Source organism: Lepidochelys kempii, chromosome 3 (genome assembly GCF_965140285.1).
Source record: "Lepidochelys kempii isolate rLepKem1 chromosome 3, rLepKem1.hap1, whole genome shotgun sequence".
Classification (NCBI taxonomy): Eukaryota; Metazoa; Chordata; order Testudines; family Cheloniidae; genus Lepidochelys; species Lepidochelys kempii.
In genome coordinates, this window is record NC_136382.1 from 7,535,378 (window position 1) to 7,556,623 (window position 21,246).

The 21,246-nt window shown below is 43.7% G+C and overlaps 1 protein-coding gene across 17 annotated transcripts in view; it reads right to left on the minus strand.

The window, feature by feature from the left end:
- NCOA1 (nuclear receptor coactivator 1) overlaps positions 1-21,246 on the minus strand; it is a 358,642-nt gene that overhangs the window by 121,054 nt on the left and 216,342 nt on the right. For 15 of the 17 annotated variants that reach the window (XM_073335594.2, XM_073335589.2, XM_073335591.2 and 12 more), the window contains 2 exons: positions 19,517-19,622; positions 11,011-11,177 (listed from right to left, as the gene is read on the minus strand). In XM_073335594.2, coding sequence (XP_073191695.1) covers positions 11,011-11,177; positions 19,517-19,605 — 256 coding nt within the window. In that variant the 5' untranslated portion in view covers positions 19,606-19,622. Of the gene's footprint in view, positions 1-8,496; positions 8,714-11,010; positions 11,178-13,737; positions 13,917-19,516; positions 19,623-21,246 lie in introns of those variants that run through there. The other 2 variants (XM_073335600.2, XM_073335599.2) reach the window with 2 other exon arrangements.

The window sequence follows — 21,246 nt, forward strand, 5'->3', positions numbered from 1 at the left end:
TACCAAACCATTGGCAATTGTTTTTTTTTTTAGAAGGCCTGAAGAAGTTGGCAGGTACCAGAGAGACTGCAAAAAATAGGGAAATGTGATACCAGTTTCCACCTCCTCCCCCGCAAAAAAGGAAATGATAGGTCCTGACAATTAACATCCATCACTATTATTATTTCTTATTTGTACTGAGGTAGAACCTAGAGGCCCCAGTCAAGGATCAGAGCCCCATCATGTTGGGTGCTGTAAACACAATAATGAAAAGACAGTTCCTGCCCTCAAAAGCTTATAATCTAAGTATGTGGTGGCAGATGAGAGGTGAATACAACAAAGAGATGAGGGATAAGGTAAACCCATACATCTGACATTAATCTTTAGTGAAATATTTAGGACAAACTATGCCAGTGACAGGAGCATAATGAAACCATGAGCACCTCACACTTGAGTTTTATAAAGATGAAACCATTCTATAAAAATCTTTGATCTTTTGGTACGTAATTACAAAATGACTGGATGAAAGAAATGCAGTGGATGAGAAATTTTTCTGTCTTAAAATCTTTCTTGAAAAGATAATTTAGATCATTTTGAATATGAACGACATTACACGAACTGAAAAGTAGCTGACAGACCATAAAGGAAGGTAATTGACAAAAAGTAATATAGCAAGTTGTGGGAAGTGATCATCATGTTTGAGTAGGAAGCTACACAATACTAGATACTGCAGCAGGCGTATAAGGTGTGATCATCCTAAGCGAGGGAGTTAGGGCAGAAAATCCCTCTCAGAGATTCCCAAGGCACAAGGTAGCTCCTCATCACCCCTCAATCAGATGGCCCATAAAGAGACAGGAATTGTTCAGAGTGTAAGAAAGGAGAAATGGGCTTACATTCTGTGTGTAAAAGAAAATCTAGGCTGACTTACTGACAATGAGATCTCTCAGGCTGTGGAATACCCTCCCAAAGGCAGGGGTGTGTGTCCCTCAGAGACAGATTGGACAAGACCAAATCATTCTGGGCTTGTTCTGAGCAGAAGGTGCTGGGAATCAAATACATATTTTCCACCAACACTGGACACCGAACATTTATCCTGCTGTGTCACCGTTCACACAACAAGCGCTTTGGTTGAGTCACACTGTCTTGAAAATGTGGCTGTGTTAGGCTGAAACTGCAAAAATCTGACACCTCGCCAAAGAGTAAAGATCACATGGTGTGGATCTTTAAGTCAGAAGAGAGTGACATTTCTCCCTCCAGACACACACCATGCCAGAGAGGAACAGGGCTCTCAGGAAAGGATTGGGAGGTTTCCTCCACAGCCACAGACTTGGCATCCCAGCTTGGTGTTCTGTAGTCATTATCTACTTTGGATTCAAATTAACACCAAATAGTGACAGCCTGAGTAACAACCATTAGAATTTGTATTTCTGTGGATCTGAGTTTGTTTGGTATTTTCCCCATTTGTCATTAATAGTTGTAACAACATTGTGTTCTTATAACAGGACATCACATGACTACTGAGTTGACTGCAAACATCAAAGATATGAGAATGCTGGGTGACATGGAGACTAACATCAGAAAACAGTTAGAACAACAGAAGAATAGAGGAGAAAGATGATCTTGTGCTCAAGGCTCTGGACTGAGTCTCAGAAAATCTGGGTTTATTTCCTGGCTCTATAACAGATTCAGCGTGTGAACTTGAGCAAGTCACTTAAAGTCATACATATCCCAACTTCATCAAGCTTGCACTCTAGTACAAAAACTTTACAGTGACCCTAGCAATGTTCAGCAGAATAGCTTTCCAGATTCATGGAATGTGCAACACGTGCTGATCTGTTGACATAATTAATATAAAAGCATAGGAGGTTAGTGGTTTTTGTTAGAGTCTGAGTCTGACAAAGATGGGGTATGTATTGCTTTTGGCTATCTGTTGAGGACGGAAATGAAAGCCACACAGAGTGCTGAAGCAGGTTATCAGCAATGCTACAGGCAATGCAAATGTGCGCAAGTCTCTCCCTTAAGTTCTTATTTCCATGCTTTTCCGGTTGTGGATGTGTAAGGTGTGTCCTGCTGCAACCTTAACCATCACTAACCATAGGTTTTGTTTGCTAATAATAATAAATGTATCCTCAAAGGCTACTCAGACCAGGTAGAAATTGGACAGAAAGTGACCAGAGCAGAGTGGACATCGACTGGCAACCATCATTTAGAAAGAAACCTTAAGGAGGAAAGCACTCTACCCAATCTTCAGGCCCAGCACGAGGCTCCAGAATGCAGAATTTCGTGAACAAAAAAGTCTGCACCTACAAGTTCATTAGCCCCGGTGTGAAATGAGTTTGGTGGGTCTCAGTCTAGTTCATAAGGGATAAATGTTCACACTGCAAAAAAATTCATAAAAATGGTCACTAACTGAAAACAATCTCAGCCCAGTCCATTAGGGCTAAGGCCTAGTGTTCTAGTACGTCACTGGGAGCTAGGAAGTCTAACAGAGTGCTAATCCCTGTTCTGCCACTGGCTTCTGGTGTAAACTTGGACAGTCTCTCTGTGCCTCAGTTTCCCTACCTGTAGAGTACATATAATATTTGCTCCCAGTATTCTTGTGCTGTTTAATTTTAAGATCTTTAATAAACATACACAGAACCATGCAAATGTTATCATCACTGTTACTACAAAATGAACCATGGAGCCTAAATTCTTCTCTTGTCCCTGACAGGGTCTCCCGCAACTCAGACTGAGGATGCTTCAGCAGGGCAGCTTCTGAAAGCTCACACCATTATTGGCTTTGCCGAACCTGCTCAGTGGATGGAAGCAGTCAGTCCAGGGCTGTCAATCTCCCACCTTTCACCAATGCTAGATTCACTCAAACGTAGTGCATAGATGGCCCAAAGAAGAATCAGGCCCTGTTGGTTTAGATGCTGTACAAACACAATGCCGCAAAGAGCTTACAGTCTAAACATATGATGAGACAGCAGGTGAAAAACAGAGGGAGGACGCTGACAGCACAATGATCACATCTGGTACAATACTGAATATATATAAGAGAAGATAATTCCTAGTCCACCACACTACTAAAACATCCACAGATCAGTCAAGTTTTATGGGCAGTACTGTAACAGAAATACTATTATTAAAGATCTGCAAACTGAACCTAACACTACCATACCATACCACACACAAGAGGGCAGAGGGTTCATTCTTATGATCTCCCTTCTGCCATGAGAACCCCTTTGTCTGCATGGACAGCCTGAGAGTTCATAGTTGCCTATGTAGGATTTATAAGTGGTATGACACACTGTCACGGTAGCCATGGAATAAACTCCTTTATTTTGGAGACCATGGAATAAATTGACTGGGGCTACCAGGTACTAACTAAATAATTGGCATACCAAATACTGTGGACGCAGAACAGGGGGATGCACGTGCTGAACTAATGAACACAGAAGTAACGCTGGTTCTAAACACTGATCTCCACAGAGCACTAATGAGGTACTGCAGCACAGCAGGTGCAGAAGAAAGCAAACAGCAAAAAAGCAAATACAGTAGGGGGGAAAAAAGGTGGTCCCCCTTGAATATTCTTTGCTGTAGATTTACTTGTAATAATTGTTAGGAGGGTTTTCAAGGACAATCCTCTGTGGTGATGATAGAGTTTGCAGATCCTGATCAAAAGTTCAATACTATTTGATTTATGCTATTAAGATGCTGCATTTAAACTACCACTTTGAAAAGAAATTAAGCACCCTATCAATGGAGGGGTGTTTGGGGCAAATGATTGGGTGACAGTCTTAAAATGGACACAGTCAAGGTTGGTAGGTCTAAAAGGGAAAAAATACCCTCTCTCTGACAATAGATCCACCAGCACCAGGGACTTCCCCACCCCTCTCCTTCCAGACTCTTTCCCGCTATTTGTTTTGTAACACAAAGGCTAGTGCCTTCACACAAGGAACTTATTTATTTAAAATTCGGAAAAAAATATCCTTCCAAAAACCAAGACACACATCCCAGCAGAGCAGAGCTGCATCCTGTCTTAGAGCAAAGAGTCAGTCTCTCTTTATTTGGCTCCGGGGTGACCTCACCTGGAACAATGTGTTCAGTCCTAGGCATCTCACTGCCAGAAAGATATCGATAAATTGAAGGGAGTTCAGAAAGAGCAATAAAATCACTGGGGTTGGATTTGTGATGGAAAATTAAATAGGCTGAATCTGTATACAGTAGTGTGGGTAAGTGAGGCTATGAGAACAATGAGCAAACATTTGAAGGTTGTAAACACCAAGGAGGTAGAAGAATTGTAAACTGTGTGTTTGAAGGTAGGAGGGGGAAGAGAATATAATGAGCGGTGAAGAGATGAAATTAAAAAAGGGAAAAATCAGAGTGAATTGGGAAACACTTCCTGAGTCCATTAGCCTGTGGGAACAGTGTCCCAGGGGAATAATGGAGGCCCCACCACTTGAGAATTAGTAGCAGTATTCTGCAAATAAGACCTAGAAGCCTCAGTGATGGACCAAGGCTCCACTGTTTTACTGTACAAATATGTAGCAAAAAGAAGGCCCTGCCCCAAAGAGCTTACAATCTACGTAGGCAACTAAATAATAATAGATAGCATTTATCTTTCATGTTGTGTGTTCAAAATACTGCACAGATATTAATCCTTACAACACCTGTTTGGGGTAGGTGAGTAAATATGTTACCCATTTTTCAGATGAGGGAACTGCGGCATGTAAAAGTAAAGTGACTTACTCAAGGCCACAGAGTGAGTCAGCTACACAGCCTGGATTAGAACTCAGCAATTCCTGATTTTCTACCCTGTGTTCATTCCTACAGACCTCGCTGCCTTCACTGACCTTTTTAAAGTAATATGGACAAAGCACTACAAAATGTACCATTTCTACTGTACAGCAAGCAGGGCCTTATCGCCATAAAGTCATCTCTTTCGCCCCTCCCAGTTGATTTGTGAAACAAAGATTTATTAAATCTCAGAAGCAGGACCTTCTTGGATGTACATCCTGTCTTTCTAGGTCAGCTTTTAAGGATTACTCTCTCAATGAACTATTAACACCTTATCTAGCAAACTGGTTTAAAGAGAAGCAGCATAGATCTGTGTAATGGACCTATGTTGGAGGCAGCACCTTGGATGGGTTGATCTACATTTGGTAAGTGCATCAGTACTATCCAGGTTATTTCATGGGTCCATCACCATAACGTTTGGGAGCCTTCCTGCAAAGCACTTAGCAATGTGACTAGCATCTATCATGTGGCCCCACGTTCATCCAACAAAAATCTCCCCACCACCAAACTCATTATGGGACAAGTTTCCCAAATTCTTAGGAAACTCCAAACTTCTGAATCTATCCCTGCTCCCCTGCCTCCAGGCATGCCCACAATAGCAAGCCTATTAAAAATATTATGTTCAACAAGACACCTGGATTCAATTATTTTTCCCTTTTCACTCCAATGTTACGTGTGGCCCAAATGACTGCAGTGAGCTTTTGTTCTCGTCCCTGTCTAAGGGACTTTGCTAAAGCACTATCGAAGGCCTGAAAAGCAAAATTCACAACGTTGCACTAACTCAAAATCTAAAAACTTTTGTGGGACAGATGAGTACTGAAAAATTAACTTTCTGGACCCTTCCTCTGCTGCATTTATTGCTGTCTTGGCAGATGAATTTCAGGTTGTTGCCACAGCCGCAAACGGCTTGTTCTGCCAACTGTACATTACTAACATTGGAAAGTATCCAAACCTAGGAATCTTTTCTAAAAGCATTTGCTTCATACTTTAAATAACAGCCGCCAGGCGTGCTGGGGGATGGGGAGGGAGGGCTTAGCTGATCTATGTGATGCATTTACAAGATTTCCTGCCTCCTTTTGGTTCTTCCACCATTTTGTGGGACAAAAAGAAGTAAGATCCTGCAGAGAGAGAGAGAGAGAGAGACACACACACACACAAAGATGATTTTGGAGAGGAAAAGCTGAGGAGATGTGACCTCTAAATCTTTAGGAGAAACAAACTCTTCAAGGCTGACAGTGGGGGAAACTTCCACTAGTGAGTGAACACTTGGCAAGAAGTGGCTGAATTGTAGATTGTTTCCATTCATTATGAGCTTACACCTGCTGGCTCCCATAACTTCACAATTTGCAGAGAACTCTGATAAGTGCTCGGCACTCAACACAGGCTTTCATTTAGGAATTTTCTAACAGAATTTAAAGGGATTTAGTCCCCTACTTTACTTCATTTAAATTCTCTCCGCCTCTGCTGCTCTGTTTGCATGTTCAGTGTAACATTTCTCCTTTTCCTATCAATTATCATAGAATATCAGGGTTGGAAGGGACCCCTGAAGGTCATCTAGTCCAACCCCCTGCTCGAAGCAGGACCAATTCCCAGTTAAATCATCCCAGCCAGGGCTTTGTCAAGCCTGACCTTAAAAACCTCTAAGGAAGGAGATTCTACCACCTCCCTAGGTAACGCATTCCAGTGTTTCACCACCCTCTTAGTGAAAAAGTTTTTCCTAATATCCAATCTAAACCTCCCCCACTGCAACTTGAGACCATTACTCCTCGTTCTCTCATCTGCTACCATTGAGAACAGTCTAGAGCCATCCTCTTTGGAACCCCCTTTCAGGTAGTTGAAAGCAGCTATCAAATCCCCCCTCATTCTTCTCTTCTGCAGGCTAAACAATCCCAGCTCCCTCAGCCTCTCCTCATAAGTCATGTGTTCGAGACCCCTAATCATTTTTGTTGCCCTTCGCTGGACTCTCTCCAATTTATCCACATCCTTCTTGTAGTGTGGGGCCCAAAACTGGACACAGTACTCCAGATGAGGCCTCACCAATGTCGAATAGAGGGGAATGATCACGTCCCTCGATCTGCTCGCTATGCCCCTACTTATACAGCCCAAAATGCCATTGGCCTTCTTGGCAACAAGGGCACACTGCTGACTCATATCCAGCTTCTCGTCCACTGTCACCCCTAGGTCCTTTTCCGCAGAACTGCTGCCTAGCCATTCGGTCCCTAGTCTGTAGCGGTGCATTGGATTCTTCCATCCTAAGTGCAGGACCCTGCACTTATCCTTATTGAACCTCATCAGATTTCTTTTGGCCCAATCCTCCAATTTGTCTAGGTCCTTCTGTATCCTATCCCTCCCCTCCAGCGTATCTACCACTCCTCCCAGTTTAGTATCATCCGCAAATTTGCTGAGAGTGCAATCCACACCATCCTCCAGATCATTTATGAAGATATTGAACAAAACCGGCCCCAGGACCGACCCCTGGGGCACTCCACTTGACACCGGCTGCCAACTAGACATGGAGCCATTGATCACTACCCGTTGAGCCCGACAATCTAGCCAGCTTTCTACCCACCTTATAGTGCATTCATCCAGCCCATACTTCTTTAACTTGTTGACAAGAATACTGTGGGAGACCGTATCAAAAGCTTTGCTAAAGTCAAGAAACAATACATCCACTGCTTTCCCTTCATCCACAGAACCAGTAATCTCATCATAAAAGGCGATTAGATTAGTCAGGCATGACCTTCCCTTGGTGAATCCATGCTGGCTGTTCCTGATCACCTTCCTCTCATGCAAGTGCTTCAGGATTGATTCTTTGAGGACCTGCTCCATGATTTTTCCAGGGACTGAGGTGAGGCTGACTGGCCTGTAGTTCCCCATTATGTTCCCCATTGGGCAGATTATTTTAGTTTGCTATTTTGTTTTTTAAATTAAGCATTGCAACAATAAAAATGGATTATCATATATATATTTCCCCGTGTTAGTGTTGTGCTGTCCACCAAAAATGTCAACCATTATGTGGCCCAGTGCCAAGAACCCTGCCCTACTCTGGTCATTGCTGGAAAACAACTTAAATTCCACAGGTGGGCTCCCTAACAGACAACCAACTGGATGCTCAGATGAGCTTTTAGGTGTATGTGTGGTTTTTTTAAAGCTTGCCTTGCCCATGTGCAATCACTGTATATAGATAGAGAGAGAGGTGTATGTAACATAAGACAAGCTTTACATAAGTGCCCATTTGAACACCTGCATGTGGGATTCGGATTTGTAATTCTTGTGTTGGGGAACACCTGTTGCAGTGCATTAAGAGTAGCAGCACAGGAATGAAGAACGCACAACAAACTCACACACAATCTCACACTCTCTCTCACATATGTAGGTGTTCTAAAACTAATGAATTCCTTATCACACCACTGCCAAGTGGGTACACTCCACTTAAATGTCTTGACACCACAAATATACAGCTTTCCATTCAAGAGAGTGCGCCCGCGAGTGGCTCTTAACCCATTAGGCTGCCCAGCGATAACAGATGGATGTTCCTAGACTTCATCTGTTCAACACATTGCAACACACTGAGCTGCTGACTTGACTCGACCACACAATGAAGTCCTTGCCTCATCTTGATGTAAAATGCTCCACTATTTCTGGATAAGCCTCAAGTCTCATTCCCATCTCTAACCCTATGGCATTAAGCATGCTCTTGGCTGCTGTTGCCTAGCTGGGCACCGAGGGCTGTACCTGTGAAAGTTTTCACTGTGCTTCTGAGTGCTGTCGTAGGCCACATTAGATGCACTCCCAAGATGTATGTGACCCTCTTCCTCAGGCAGAGCTCTGGCTTCCCTTGCTCTCAACAGATCATAATGCAAGTCCTCTGGCTTTGCAGTAGATGCTCTGCCATTCACAATGCTTCCGAAGCAAAACCAGAACCTAAGCAATCAGCTGACACTAAGTGATTCTTGACTGGGGCTACATGGAAATAAAGACGAGGGGAGAACAGAAAGGAGATAAGGAAACAAACAACATGTGTGTAACATTCGGTACAAATGCAAGTACTGAAAAAGCTTCTCGTGACCCCAGCGCAAATGTACTGACATTTCAACATCTCTCCATCACCTTCTCAGGCTAAATGCCTCTGCAATGAAATGCTAGCTAAGAAAACGCAGAGGTGAAATTTCATTTCTTCAGCAGTGCAGTGCAGTACCAAATAAGCCGGCAATACAGAACAAAGTTCAAGGAACAATATTTTTAAGTAGCACTTATCCTAGTTAATGTTCAGCCCTGCTGTGCAATGTCAAGAAAACTAATGAATACTGAAGTGCCAGTAACTAAGAATCTCTTAAGTACCTACCCACTATGAAATTCTTTTCAGATTTCAGACGTAACCTGAATGAAATCTGAAAACAGTTTCCCTGTTTCTTCGCGACGACAGTACGGCTAAGTAACACATACAACACTTAATCAGAGATGACTGTTTCACAACAGCCCCCTCACCCCCTTTTTAACGCTATGGAGTCTGCGTTCTGCATTTGCATTCCTAAAATAATAGTCTGTGAGGAGGATCCATGCCAATGACTCCTGCACATACAACCTAAAACGGTGTATTCAATGAAGAACTAAATAGGATTGAAGTTAGCGCACACATACACAAGCCAAGTACTGTGTTTATGAAATCTTCAACATCTGTTACAAGGCAACAATATTTAATTCTGAAAATGTCCAGCGTGAATTTTGGCAAAAGGAATTGGCTGAAGCTTGGGCAAGCCTGTCTTGCCTCGGTTACTAATGGGTGAAATTCACCCCAAGGACTATGTGATGGCTGCCCCAACCAGGTATCTCCAGAGCTAAAAGCATGAGCTGCTACAGCTGGGGGCTGTAACCACTCATATCCTCTGCAGACTGGCACAGAAGGGGACCTGTAACACATACTCACTTGTGGGTTCTACATGCAGCACTTAATCCTGGTTTCCTAAGACCTTTGGATTTACGTGGCGCATATGGTTTGGGCTTGATCTGCACAGGGGTGAACTTCAACCCCAAAAGGAATACTTCAAGTGACTTTCATCTGAGGGTCCCAAAGTGCTTTTCAAACAATAAATTTAGCCTCACAAAGGTGAAGGATGGGAGAATTATCCCTGTCAATACAACGGCTTCAAATGAGGGAGAGGTGGGTCTTTTTCAGACAGAAATGATTCTTCTCTTAATTTTGTTTATGGTGCCCAGACACATCAGTGATGGATGGATAGGTAATGTTTAGATTCATTGTGCAGATGGGGAACCACGTAAGATGAAATTAAATTAATCACTCAAGGTCACACAGTGCAACTGTGTGGCAAAGCTGGGCAGAAAACCCAGATCTCCTGATGCCCAGTCCTATTCCTGTAACAACTAAACCACTGCCCCACATCCCCAGACCTTCAGCACTGCAGAACTCCTTGGGATGCTAAGCAAAGCTTTCATTTATTGACAAACTGATATAGAAACATCCCCTTTTTTCTTTAAAAGCCTCCTGATGCCATGTGGAAAGCTTGGAGAAAGCATTCTATTCAGAGAGCATTCTGAATGTCTCCTTCCTCTTTTTAAATGATTAGGGACAATGGCACAAAAGTTGGTCTTTAAAGAGTTCATTGTTTCTGATGCTTTCTCCTTGCTTAAAGTCACATAGAAGAGAAGCCTGGTCTAGCAATACAAGCACAAGACTAAGAGCCAGGAAAATTTTCTAAAATCTAATACCAGCTCCTAAAGCCACGCCCTCCTCAGCCTCTCATCCTACCCATCTTCAAAATGGGTTTAATGCATATGTACCTACCTTACAGTGACATCAGAGATTCATTAGTTAACAAGCTTGATCCTGAAAACTTCACTTTTAAGAGCAGTCCTGTTCAAATTAATGAGAATGCTCATAGGAGGAAGGATGACTCCTGTGAATTAGAACTGGGCTCAGTGCTGGTAAAGCACTTCCAGGATAAACCAGATAAATGCTCAGCATTAGAGTGTGCAGACTTATAGTGCTTAACCGATCACTCTGGAAATGAGGACATCATCACAAACAGAATATTATGACTTCAAGTAACCATCTACAGAAACAAATGATACTTTCTTTCATGGAAATGCCTTACAAGTGGGAGAAGAAAAACTTTATAAAAGAGAATTGTCTCTATGTCATGGTTATTGTTTGTAACTTAATCAATACTGCCGATGCAAACAGAGCATGGTCTTTCTATCAGGCTCACAGCCCCAGAGTTCAAGCCTTACCTTGTTCCAACCTCTTCATCTGCTGGATTTGGTCGACCGTCTTTTTTAGAATCTTGCATTTGTCTGGCTTGACACTCAGGGTGTCGATGTCGCCAATGTTTGCCGACAGCAGCTCCGCCAGCTCCTCTAAGTATTTATTCTCTTGCTCCCGGCGTCGCTTTTCATTGCTGTGACAAAACAAAACTCCAGGTTAATGACTTTCCCACTGCTTCCCCCAAACAGGCATGTGTGTGTCTATCAGGCACCCAGAAACTTTTCTGCTTAGAGACAGGATGAAGCTGCAATCTGAATGTCTGCAAAATGCAGGACGATTTGGTTCAGGCCCTTGCCTATTTTTATGCAGAATGAGTCACAGAACGAAAGCCCAGGAAGACATGCACAATGCAGACTCAATACATTCCTCAAAGGTATCTTTTTAGAAACCAACATTCAGGACTCCTTGCTTATTTCAGAAAGGGAACTATAAACCTGCAGTGCCACTTACCTTGCCAAAGCCAGCATTCAAGCTGGTGCAAAGCAGTCCTAATGTCACACACAAAGGATCAACAAAGTCCACTGAAGATTCACATTTTATTTTTAGTTGACTTCAGTGGCAGGACTGGGATGAAAAGCAGTATTGTTATTTTCAGAGTAACAGCCGTGTTAGTCTGTATTCGCAAAAAGAAAAGGAGTACTTGTGGCACCTTAGAGACTAACCAATTTATTTGAGCATGAGCTTTCGTGAGCTACAGCTCACTTCATCCACAGTATGCATCCGATGAAGTGAGCTGTAGCTCACGAAAGCTTATGCTCAAATAAATTGGTTAGTCTCTGAGGTGCCACAAGTACTCCTTTTCTTTCAGTATTGCTATTGGTATCATCCCAACAAATGCCAACAGCAGCTCTCCTCCTTGAGGTCAGAGCCAAATGAAAGGGCCAAATACTTCCCCATGAACTCTTTCCCTATGGCAAAATTCAGAGGTGTGGACAAACTGCCAACAGCTGAGCTGTAACTTAGATCTCATGAGAGTCCCTCTAGAGACTATAACATATTTCTGTGCCAAAGACACTGCGAACAGGAAAAGAGTGCAATGAACTGCTCTGTGACACACATACGCCCCCCTCTCTATCACTAACCTCGGTTTTTTTGTTGATACAGACTAACATGGCTACCATTCTGAAACCTCTACTGAGTGGAATCAGAACTGCTCAAATGTGAATTATAGGCCTTATACTCTTAACAGCCAATGGAGAGTCTCTTATAGAGACTAGCAAGTAAAAATGTATATATACACACTATTTGCTAAATAAAAGTTTTTATAAAAACAGTCAAATCACCTTCCTTGCAACCTTCAGAAGGACGCAGAATAATAAATGATTTCAGAAAATATCATCTAAAAATGGATTATTCTCAACAATTAACAAGCTGATGTGACATGAGTGGTAGGTCACAAACAGGCCACAATTTTGAAACTGAGCTAGAACAATTTCCAGATCATAAGGCAAATGCTACAAGGTACATTCATCAGACGGAAAGAGACAGGGAAAATTGAAAGGAATATGTTGGGGACTGAAAATTCTCTGAGCATGCAGTCAAGTTCTGTCCAGCCAGTGCAGGAGGTTGTGCAGAGGAACAAGCTAAAAGCTGCAAAAAGTGATCAGTTCCATCTTCTGTATGTGGTAGTCCAGAGGTGAGCAAACTTTCTGGCCTGAGGGCCACGTCGGGGTTGCAAAACGGTATGGAGGGCTCGGTAGGGAAGGCTGTGCCTCCGCCAACAGCCTGGCCCCTCACCCTATCCACCCTTCCCGCTTCCCGCCCCCCTCAGAACCCCCGAACCATCCAACCCCCCCGCTCCTTGTCCCCTGCCCGCCCACTTCCAGGACCCCCCACCCCTAACCGCCCCCCCGGGCCCCACCCCCTATCCAACCCCCTCCTTCTCCCTGTCCCCTGACTGTCCCAACCCCTATCCACACCCCCGCCCCAGAGAGGCCCCCCAGGACCCCCAACCCATCCAACCCCCCCACACTCCTTGTCCCCTGACCGCCCCCTCCTGGGACCCCCGTCCCTAACTGTCCCCCAAAGACCCCACCCCCTATCCAACCCCCCTGCTCCCTGTCTCCTGACTGCCCCCCGAACCTCCACCCCATCCAACTGTCCCCTGACTGCCCCCCAGGACCTCCTGCCCCTTATCTAACCCTCCCCACCATGCGGCTCAGAGCAGCAGGACAGGCTTATTGGAAAGCCTGGGAGGTGGGCGGGCACGTAGCTGCAGGGGAGGGGGGAGAGCAGGGGAGGGGCCAGGGACTAGCCTCCAGGGCCGGGAGCTCAGGGGTCGGGCAGGACAGTCCAGCGGGCCGGGTGTGGCCCAGGGGACATAGTTTGCCCACCTCTGTGGTAGTCACTCTGTAAAAGTGGACACATACAAAATGCTTATGACCAGCGTACAGCGAGCAGCACTCTGATATGTCTGCAGCTACTGCTTAGGCTCCTTAGAGATTATTCCATCCCCAAATATCCAGCCAACTACACACCCATATACCCACAGGAAACTCTATGCACACACTGCACAGATGTTCCGGGGTTTACAGAGTTGTTCCTTTTTCTGATTTATTTCTAACAATATTATTAATTTTTTCTGCTAGCCCTGACGGGTGTGCACTCTCCTCTGTCCTCTTCACTGTGGCTTGGACTCTCTGTAAACAACTAACAATTGCACACACTCCTAGATGGACCATCATGCCCCTCACCGTTCTGGAACTCTGGCTCCTCCCTGGTGCCTCCATTAGGCTGAGGTTCACCTTCCTACACCTTGTTGTCCTTTCTCCTTCCCCAAACTGCTGCACATAGGGTTGAGAAGCCAGAGAGGTAACTTTCTGTTCAGCTGATACAGCAGATCAGGAGCCAGGTGGTCTCCCAGAAGAATCTGTATTTTGAAAAATAATCAACTACCTGACTGTGGGCAACTCCACAGTGTGGAGAAAAGGAATAAAATTTCTGGTCTGGTTTGCCAAATCTGTGTAGCTTAGATTCCTATTAAGTGACAGGTAACAAGTGACTGCTAGGCCTTTTCAGGGAGACAGGCAGCACTGTCCAATAACTTTTATAGGATCAGATAATGATTGGCTGCTAACTCAGGAGTGTGTACAGTTACATTCATTCTCCCATCAGGCAGCTGACAATGAAGTGGTTGGTAGCTGTATCATACCCAAGCAAATAGTTAAATGTTACTGTAAACAGGCCAGTGGCAAGTTTGAGTTCCACCTTCCGCAAAATTGTTGGGTCTGTCCAGGCTATCATCTTATCCTCTTTTTGTAATTGGTATCAGTGAAATCTGAAGTAACTTTTGTGCTCTAGAAAGTGACCCACTTACATCAAGGGAAGGACTAAACTATACCCAATTACATTAGCTCCAGGGATCTAATGCACTTGGCAGGGGCCTAGAGGTATGTGAAAGAGAACATCTATCTGAAAAGTGTGATCTCCCCACCCCCACTACCATATGCATTTCAAAGGAAATGTTACTCAACATATTAACATACATACGCTCCACAGAGCATGCTGTAAATAGGCCAATAAAATTTTCTGGTGAGATACCAAAGAGAAATATGAGGCACAATGCCAAAGGTCTGAGATTTCATAAGTTAAAAGGTAAAAGTTTGAATGAAAGAAAAACAAAAAAGAAAAAGAAAGAAAAACTGCAATCAATCTCTGTTTGCAAAAGCAACTAAAGCAAATCTAGTGGATCACTTTATAAGCAAGTCACAGAAACACCCCACATACCACACTGAGCCATGCAGATGAATACAGAGCAGCAACCAACTCCAATGCAGTGAGTCATTTTGCAAAACATTCAGACTCACACACAGGTAGGTCCTCTTTGCTTATTAAAGGGCAGGTAAATGTCTCAATAGAGTTGAATAGGTATTTCAGTTAAGGTCAAATTAATTTCCTCCCCTCTCTGTGAATCAAAAGGGAAAAAGAAGAAAAGCTACTTGTTGTGGGTGAACTCATTTGGTGCAAAAAAAAACTTAATGCCACTGTTGCTGTGGCAACTTTCAAGTTGTGGGAGGGAGAATAGGCTGATTTTCCCTACATAAAAGCATCAGGAGAATATTATAGCAGTGGGCTGTTCTTTATGACTCTGGAGTATCATCACAGTAACTAGAAAAGGAGGACTTGAGGCACCTTAGAGACTAACGAATATATTTGAGCATAAGCTTTCGTGAGCTACAGCTCACTTTAGGACGAAAGCTTATGCTCAAATAAATTTGTTAGTCTCTAAGGTGCCACAAGTCCTCCTTTTCTTTTTGCGAATATCGACTAACATGGCTGCTACTCTGAAACCTGTCACAGGAACTGTGACACTGTCCATGCTTTTACACAGGAATTCTGAAATTCAAGTAGCTCTGTAGCATGCTACATACTCCAGCCTTTGAACAAGATGTGGAGCAGGAAGTTGTCTCTGCCAGACACCGGTGGAAGTTAAAACATCTCATTAGCACTTTCTGAAGAGAGTAGGATATAGCACCGGGGCACTGGCCAACATTCCCTCTCCTAGGGAAACACATTCCAGTGTCCCAATCTGTGAGAAAGCTCCTAATGGCTGCCACATTTGCATACAGGTATCCCAGTTAGCACTTTGCAAAGTGCTTTTCGATACCTTATGTATAGGGGTCTACTCAAATCACAGAGAAATCACACAAATTTTGCAGGTTGGTCATGGCACAAATAGCAAATTTTGCAGATGTGTTACACATCAGTGAAATTTTCTGTTTATGCCGTGACCAACCCATAGGAAATGTGTGATTTCTCCGCAGCGTTTCTCAAACTAGGGGTCTGGACCCAAAAGGGGGTCGCAAGCCTATCAGGGCGTTGCAGCAATGCCACCCTCACTTCTGCGCTGTTGCTGATGGCAGCACTGCCTGCAGCTGGGAGGCGGGAGAGCAGCGGCTGCTGCCTAGGTGCCCAGCGCTCACGGCAGCACCGCTGCCAGCAGCAGCCCAGAAGTAAGGTTGGCAGTACCATGCCACCTTTACTTCTCTGCAGCTGTTGGCTGCGGTCCTGCCTTCAGACCTGGGAGCCCAACCAGCAGCCACTGCTCTCTAGCCTGCCTTCAGAGCTGGGCGGCTGGAGAGAGGCAGTGCAGCCGGCAGCAGCTGCAGAGAAGTGAGGGTGCCATGGTATTGCCACCCTTCCTTCTGAGCTTGGTGTCCTGGCAGCAGCCACCATTCTCTGCTCTGCCTTCACAGCTGGGCAGCCGGAGACCATATTTCACGGTCCATGACGTGATTTTCACGGCCAACGGATTTGGTAGACCCCTACTTATGTGTGAAAGGAGCTGTATAATCCATTCTACTGTCCTAGCCTGCTCTTACTCTGAATCTTCTTAAGGACTTTCTGTATCTGTATAGCAAGGTTTCTGAGGGAGTGATCACTACAAGAATGGAGAATGAGAAAGCTAGTTAGAAAAGAAAATGCATGGCCGGTTTAAGGACTTTACTATTGGGCTATGAGCCAGGTTTCCCAATAAAGAAAGGCGTTATAATAAATATAAGAAACAGAACCATGCACATTCTTATTTATTTAGGCAATGGAGCCTTCAAGAACAGGCATACAGGTCTTCTTTGCTCCACACAGACACTACACATGGACTGTGCTTGAGGGACAAAGGGAGTTCATCTCTAAGGGAATGACCTGGCTCCAGTTGAAACACTAGAATTAATTGGATTCGGCTCTACGCTAGACTCAGGGCTTTAGGCAGGCCTAGAACACGTGGTAGAGTTTTGATTCAAACACCTGCTCTCCTACACAATGGCAGAAATGGCAAATGTCTCACAGTACTATAGAAGTCTTTGCTAGGGATGGAAATAAGTGTTACCAGAAAAGCGTTTCTTGTGGAATTACTGCAGTTTACACCAAATATATTCGCAAAAAGAAAAGGAGTACTTGTGGCACCTTAGAGACTAACCAATTTATTTGAGCATGAGCTTTCGTGAGCTACAGCTCACTTCATCGGATGCATACCGTGGAAACTGCAGCAGACTTTATATATACATAGAGAATATGAAACAATACCCCCTCCCACCCCACTGTCCTGCTGGTAATAGCTTATCTAAAGTGATCATCAGGTGGGCCATTTCCAGCACAAATCCAGGTTTTTTCACCCTCCACCCCCCCACACAAATTCACTCTCCTGCTGGTGATAGCCCATCCAAAGTGACAACTCTTTACACAATGTGCATGATAATCAAGTTGGGCTATTTGCTGCACAAATCCAGGTTTTCTCACATCCCCCCACCCCCATACACACACAAACTCACTCTCCTGCTGGTAATAGCTCATCCAAACTGACCACTCTCCAAGTTTAAATCCAAGTTAAACCAGAACATCTGGGGGGGGGGGGGTAGGAAAAAACAAGAGGAAACAGGCTACCTTGCATAATGACTTAGCCACTCCCAGTCTCTATTTAAGCCTAAATTAATAGTATCCAATTTGCAAATGAATTCCAATTCAGCAGTTTCTCGCTGGAGTCTGGATTTGAAGTTTTTTTGTTTTAAGATAGCAACCTTCATGTCTGTGATTGCGTGACCAGAGAGATTGAAGTGTTCTCCGACTGGTTTATGAATGTTATAATTCTTGACATCTGATTTGTGTCCATTTATTCTTTTACGTAGAGACTGTCCAGTTTGACCAATGTACATGGCAGAGGGGCATTGCTGGCACATGATGGCATATATCACATTGGTGGATATGCAGGTGAACGAGCCTCTGATAGTGTGGCTGATGTTATTAGGCCCTGTGATGGTGTCCCCTGAATAGATATGTGGACACAGTTGGCAACGGGCTTTGCTGCAAGGATAAGTTCCTGGGTTAGTGGTTCTGTTGTGTGGTATGTGGTTGTTGGTGAGTATTTGCTTCAGGTTGCGGGGCTGTCTGTAGGCAAGGACTGGCCTGTCGCCCAAGATTTGTGAGAGTGCTGGGTCATCCTTTAGGATAGGTTGTAGATCCTTAATAATGCGTTGGAGGGGTTTTAGTTGGGGGCTGAAGGTGACGGCTAGTGGCGTTCTGTTATTTTCTTTGTTAGGCCTGTCCTGTAGTCCTGTAGATCACTTTAGATAAGCTATTACCAGCAGGACAGTGGGGTGGGAGGGGGTATTGTTTCATATTCTCTGTGTATATATAAAGTCTGCTGCAGTTTCCACGGTATGCATCCGATGAAGTGAGCTGTAGCTCACGAAAGCTCATGCTCAAATAAATTTGTTAGTCTCTAAGGTGCCACAAGTACTCCTTTTCTTTTTGCGAATACAGACTAACACGGCTGTTACTCTGAAACCAAATATATTGTTTCATTTTTTAAGTTGATGGCATAGTTAGGCTATGAACCCAAATCACCATTGTAATCAGCACTACTGGAAGGTCTGGAAATTCCGTAGAAGATTCACTGCTAAAGGAAGGGAGAAGCAGTCACTGAAAAGGTGAGTAGAAAATATTTGAAGTTATCAAACAGAATCATCTTAAACCTCTTTACTAGATTAACAACTTACTGCCATCTTTATATTTACGGTCTAGAAACGGCCACAACTTCAGTCAAATACAAAAGGTCCATACATGTGCAAAACGGACAGAAAGCAAACGCTGAGCATTGTCACTGCACATGCGCTGTGTGAAGATGAGCACAACAGCTTCATAGGAAGCAGAGGCACACACTTAACAGCGGCACTAAAATGCAATAAACTCTTTCCTAACATAGGCTGAACCAAAAGGGAAACAGCCAGACTTGACAGAGTCACACCAGTGCCAGCAAGGACCACACAGCATGACAGTCATTTTTGCTACAATGCTCACAACTACATAAACCAGGATGAAATACATGTTGGATTTGCTTAGCCTTAACCAATGGGCAGCACAATGGAAAAATTACTGGGAAAGCCACACACAAAAAGCAGATTTCTAGAGCAAGCTGAATTATGAAAGGAATCTGCCATTAGGGCTGTTTGGACAATCACATGAAAATGACTATAATTTAGACTAACGTGTCTCCTGAATGTACGATGGTGTAAAAGAATCTCATCACCAAGGTCTTTGGAACCTGATGGAAATATGCATTGCTTGGGCACCCTGTAGGGAGGCACAAGCCTTGGGCTGACCTGAAGACCTCACACACGGCTTTGACATTCACAAGTAATGCAACCATCCCTAACTCATACCAAGAAAGCCCTCTCGATATCTCCCCATGCCACCACCAAATGCTCTCAATTTATAAATCAATAAATTAACTTTGATAATGAGCCTCTATCATCAGTTGCCGCCTAAAAGCAAGAAGAGCAGATGGAAAGTTATATTTCCATCATGTTCCCTCTTCCACCACAGTCACTAATAAAAGTGGAGCTGAGTTCTGGTGGGAAGTGTGAACATTTATGAGTAGATGAAACCTGCTCCATCTGCTCAAGCAGATGGGACAGAACGATGCGGTTAGAATGACAAAGTAGCCATGTGGGAGAAATGGATTTGGAACAGCGCACGTACCTCTGGGCCAACGTATCACACGGCGACCCCTTCCTCTTCCGGGAATCAGGGTTAGCAGGATCTGTTGAGCTGTCCCCAAGGCCACTCATGTTGAGCTACTTTGCACCTATACATGAAAGAGAAACACGAATCAGGAACCTGACAGGGGGAGCAGCTTACAACCAGGTAATGAATGATTCATACACAGGAATACCAGAAAGCATGAATCCAGTGACCACCGAATAGAAAACTACTCCAGCAGCCAATTGCTCTTAATGTTAAACATCATCTCCCTAATCTTCCACCAGAATATATTACCTTCTTCAGTTTTAGCCTCGTCCCACCAACTTGTAAAGGAAGCTTATGTAGAAAGTACAAGTGGAGAAAATAGACCATGTGTATTACCACCTTGAAGGTATTTCTCTCATACAAGCCCTCAGCCTCTATATCCCTTTTCTTCTATATGATATGGATTGAACTCCCTCAGTTTCCCCTGCCCCCATTGCTTTTAAATCTGGTTCTTGTATCATTTCCATTGCCCTTCTCTGTTTTTTTCCCCAGTACCCTCCAACAAGGTTCAGAACAGCACCCACTACTCCAGATATGATCTTCAAAGGGCTCTGTGCACACAGCCTTGTTATGAGAACACTCTATATACAGGGGAGAACTGAGTTATATTCATTTATTTTTTGGCAGCGTGACACAGTTAGGTGATTTTCAGTTACCTTTAGCATCCTCTGGTTTCTCTGATTTCTAGATAGCTGCCCCACCCCCTCACATTTGCGTCTGTGCTATCTATTCCCTCTCTCTCTCTCTCTCTCTCTCTCTCTCTCTAAGTATATGGCTTTACATTAATTGGAAATAACTCATCTTGTTGGATGTAACATCCCCCCCTCCAAAAAAAATTGTTTTCTCATCTCCCTTTACAGTTGGACTTCTGTGTTTGGTACCTCTCCCATTTTGCATCAGTGTTGACTTAAGACCATCCATTAGTGCAGAGGTTCCCATTAGTTGACTGGTCACATGGCAGGTGGCACTCCTTGTTTCCAGTTCCATTAAAAGAAGCTTTTTTTTTAAAAAAAAAAAAAACACAAACCCTATTATCATTGTCCCAGGAATGCAATTGCTATAGATGCTGCAGTGCTGTTATGGGATTATCGACGGAAGGAGGTGGTGTCCATGCGAGAAGACACAGAAGAGGCAAGTGTACTTTAGACACTCATTCTATTAAGATGTGGTCCACACTAGGAAAGTGTTTGCAAATCCCTGCCTAGCAGCTTTAATAAAATTCCTAAGCATTGAGGGTTACAATATTGCAAAATCCCATTTGCTACCACTCCCTAATTAGGAGTTTTTAAATACAACCTTATTTATTTAAACAAAGAAGTAACAAAATTCCAAATATACTGACAAGAATTTTCAAAAGTAACCGGTGATTTGGGGTATTTCAATACCTGATATTTCTATCCTGCAATTTCTCCATATAATGTAGGTTGCCTTTTATTTTATTTTTAATATTATTTGTACCACCATAAAATCTAGGCACCCTAGTAATGGACAAGAAGTCCACTTTATTACGTGCTGTACAAACAGAAAAATGATCTCTGCCCCAAAGAGTTTACAATCTAAGCAGAAGAGAAGAATCAACAGATTGATAAAGAGAGACCGGGGAGTACAAGGAATCAATGAGACAACATTGGGTCAGCATTATACACAGCGGTCTCAGCACACTAGCAGTCTAACTGTTGTCA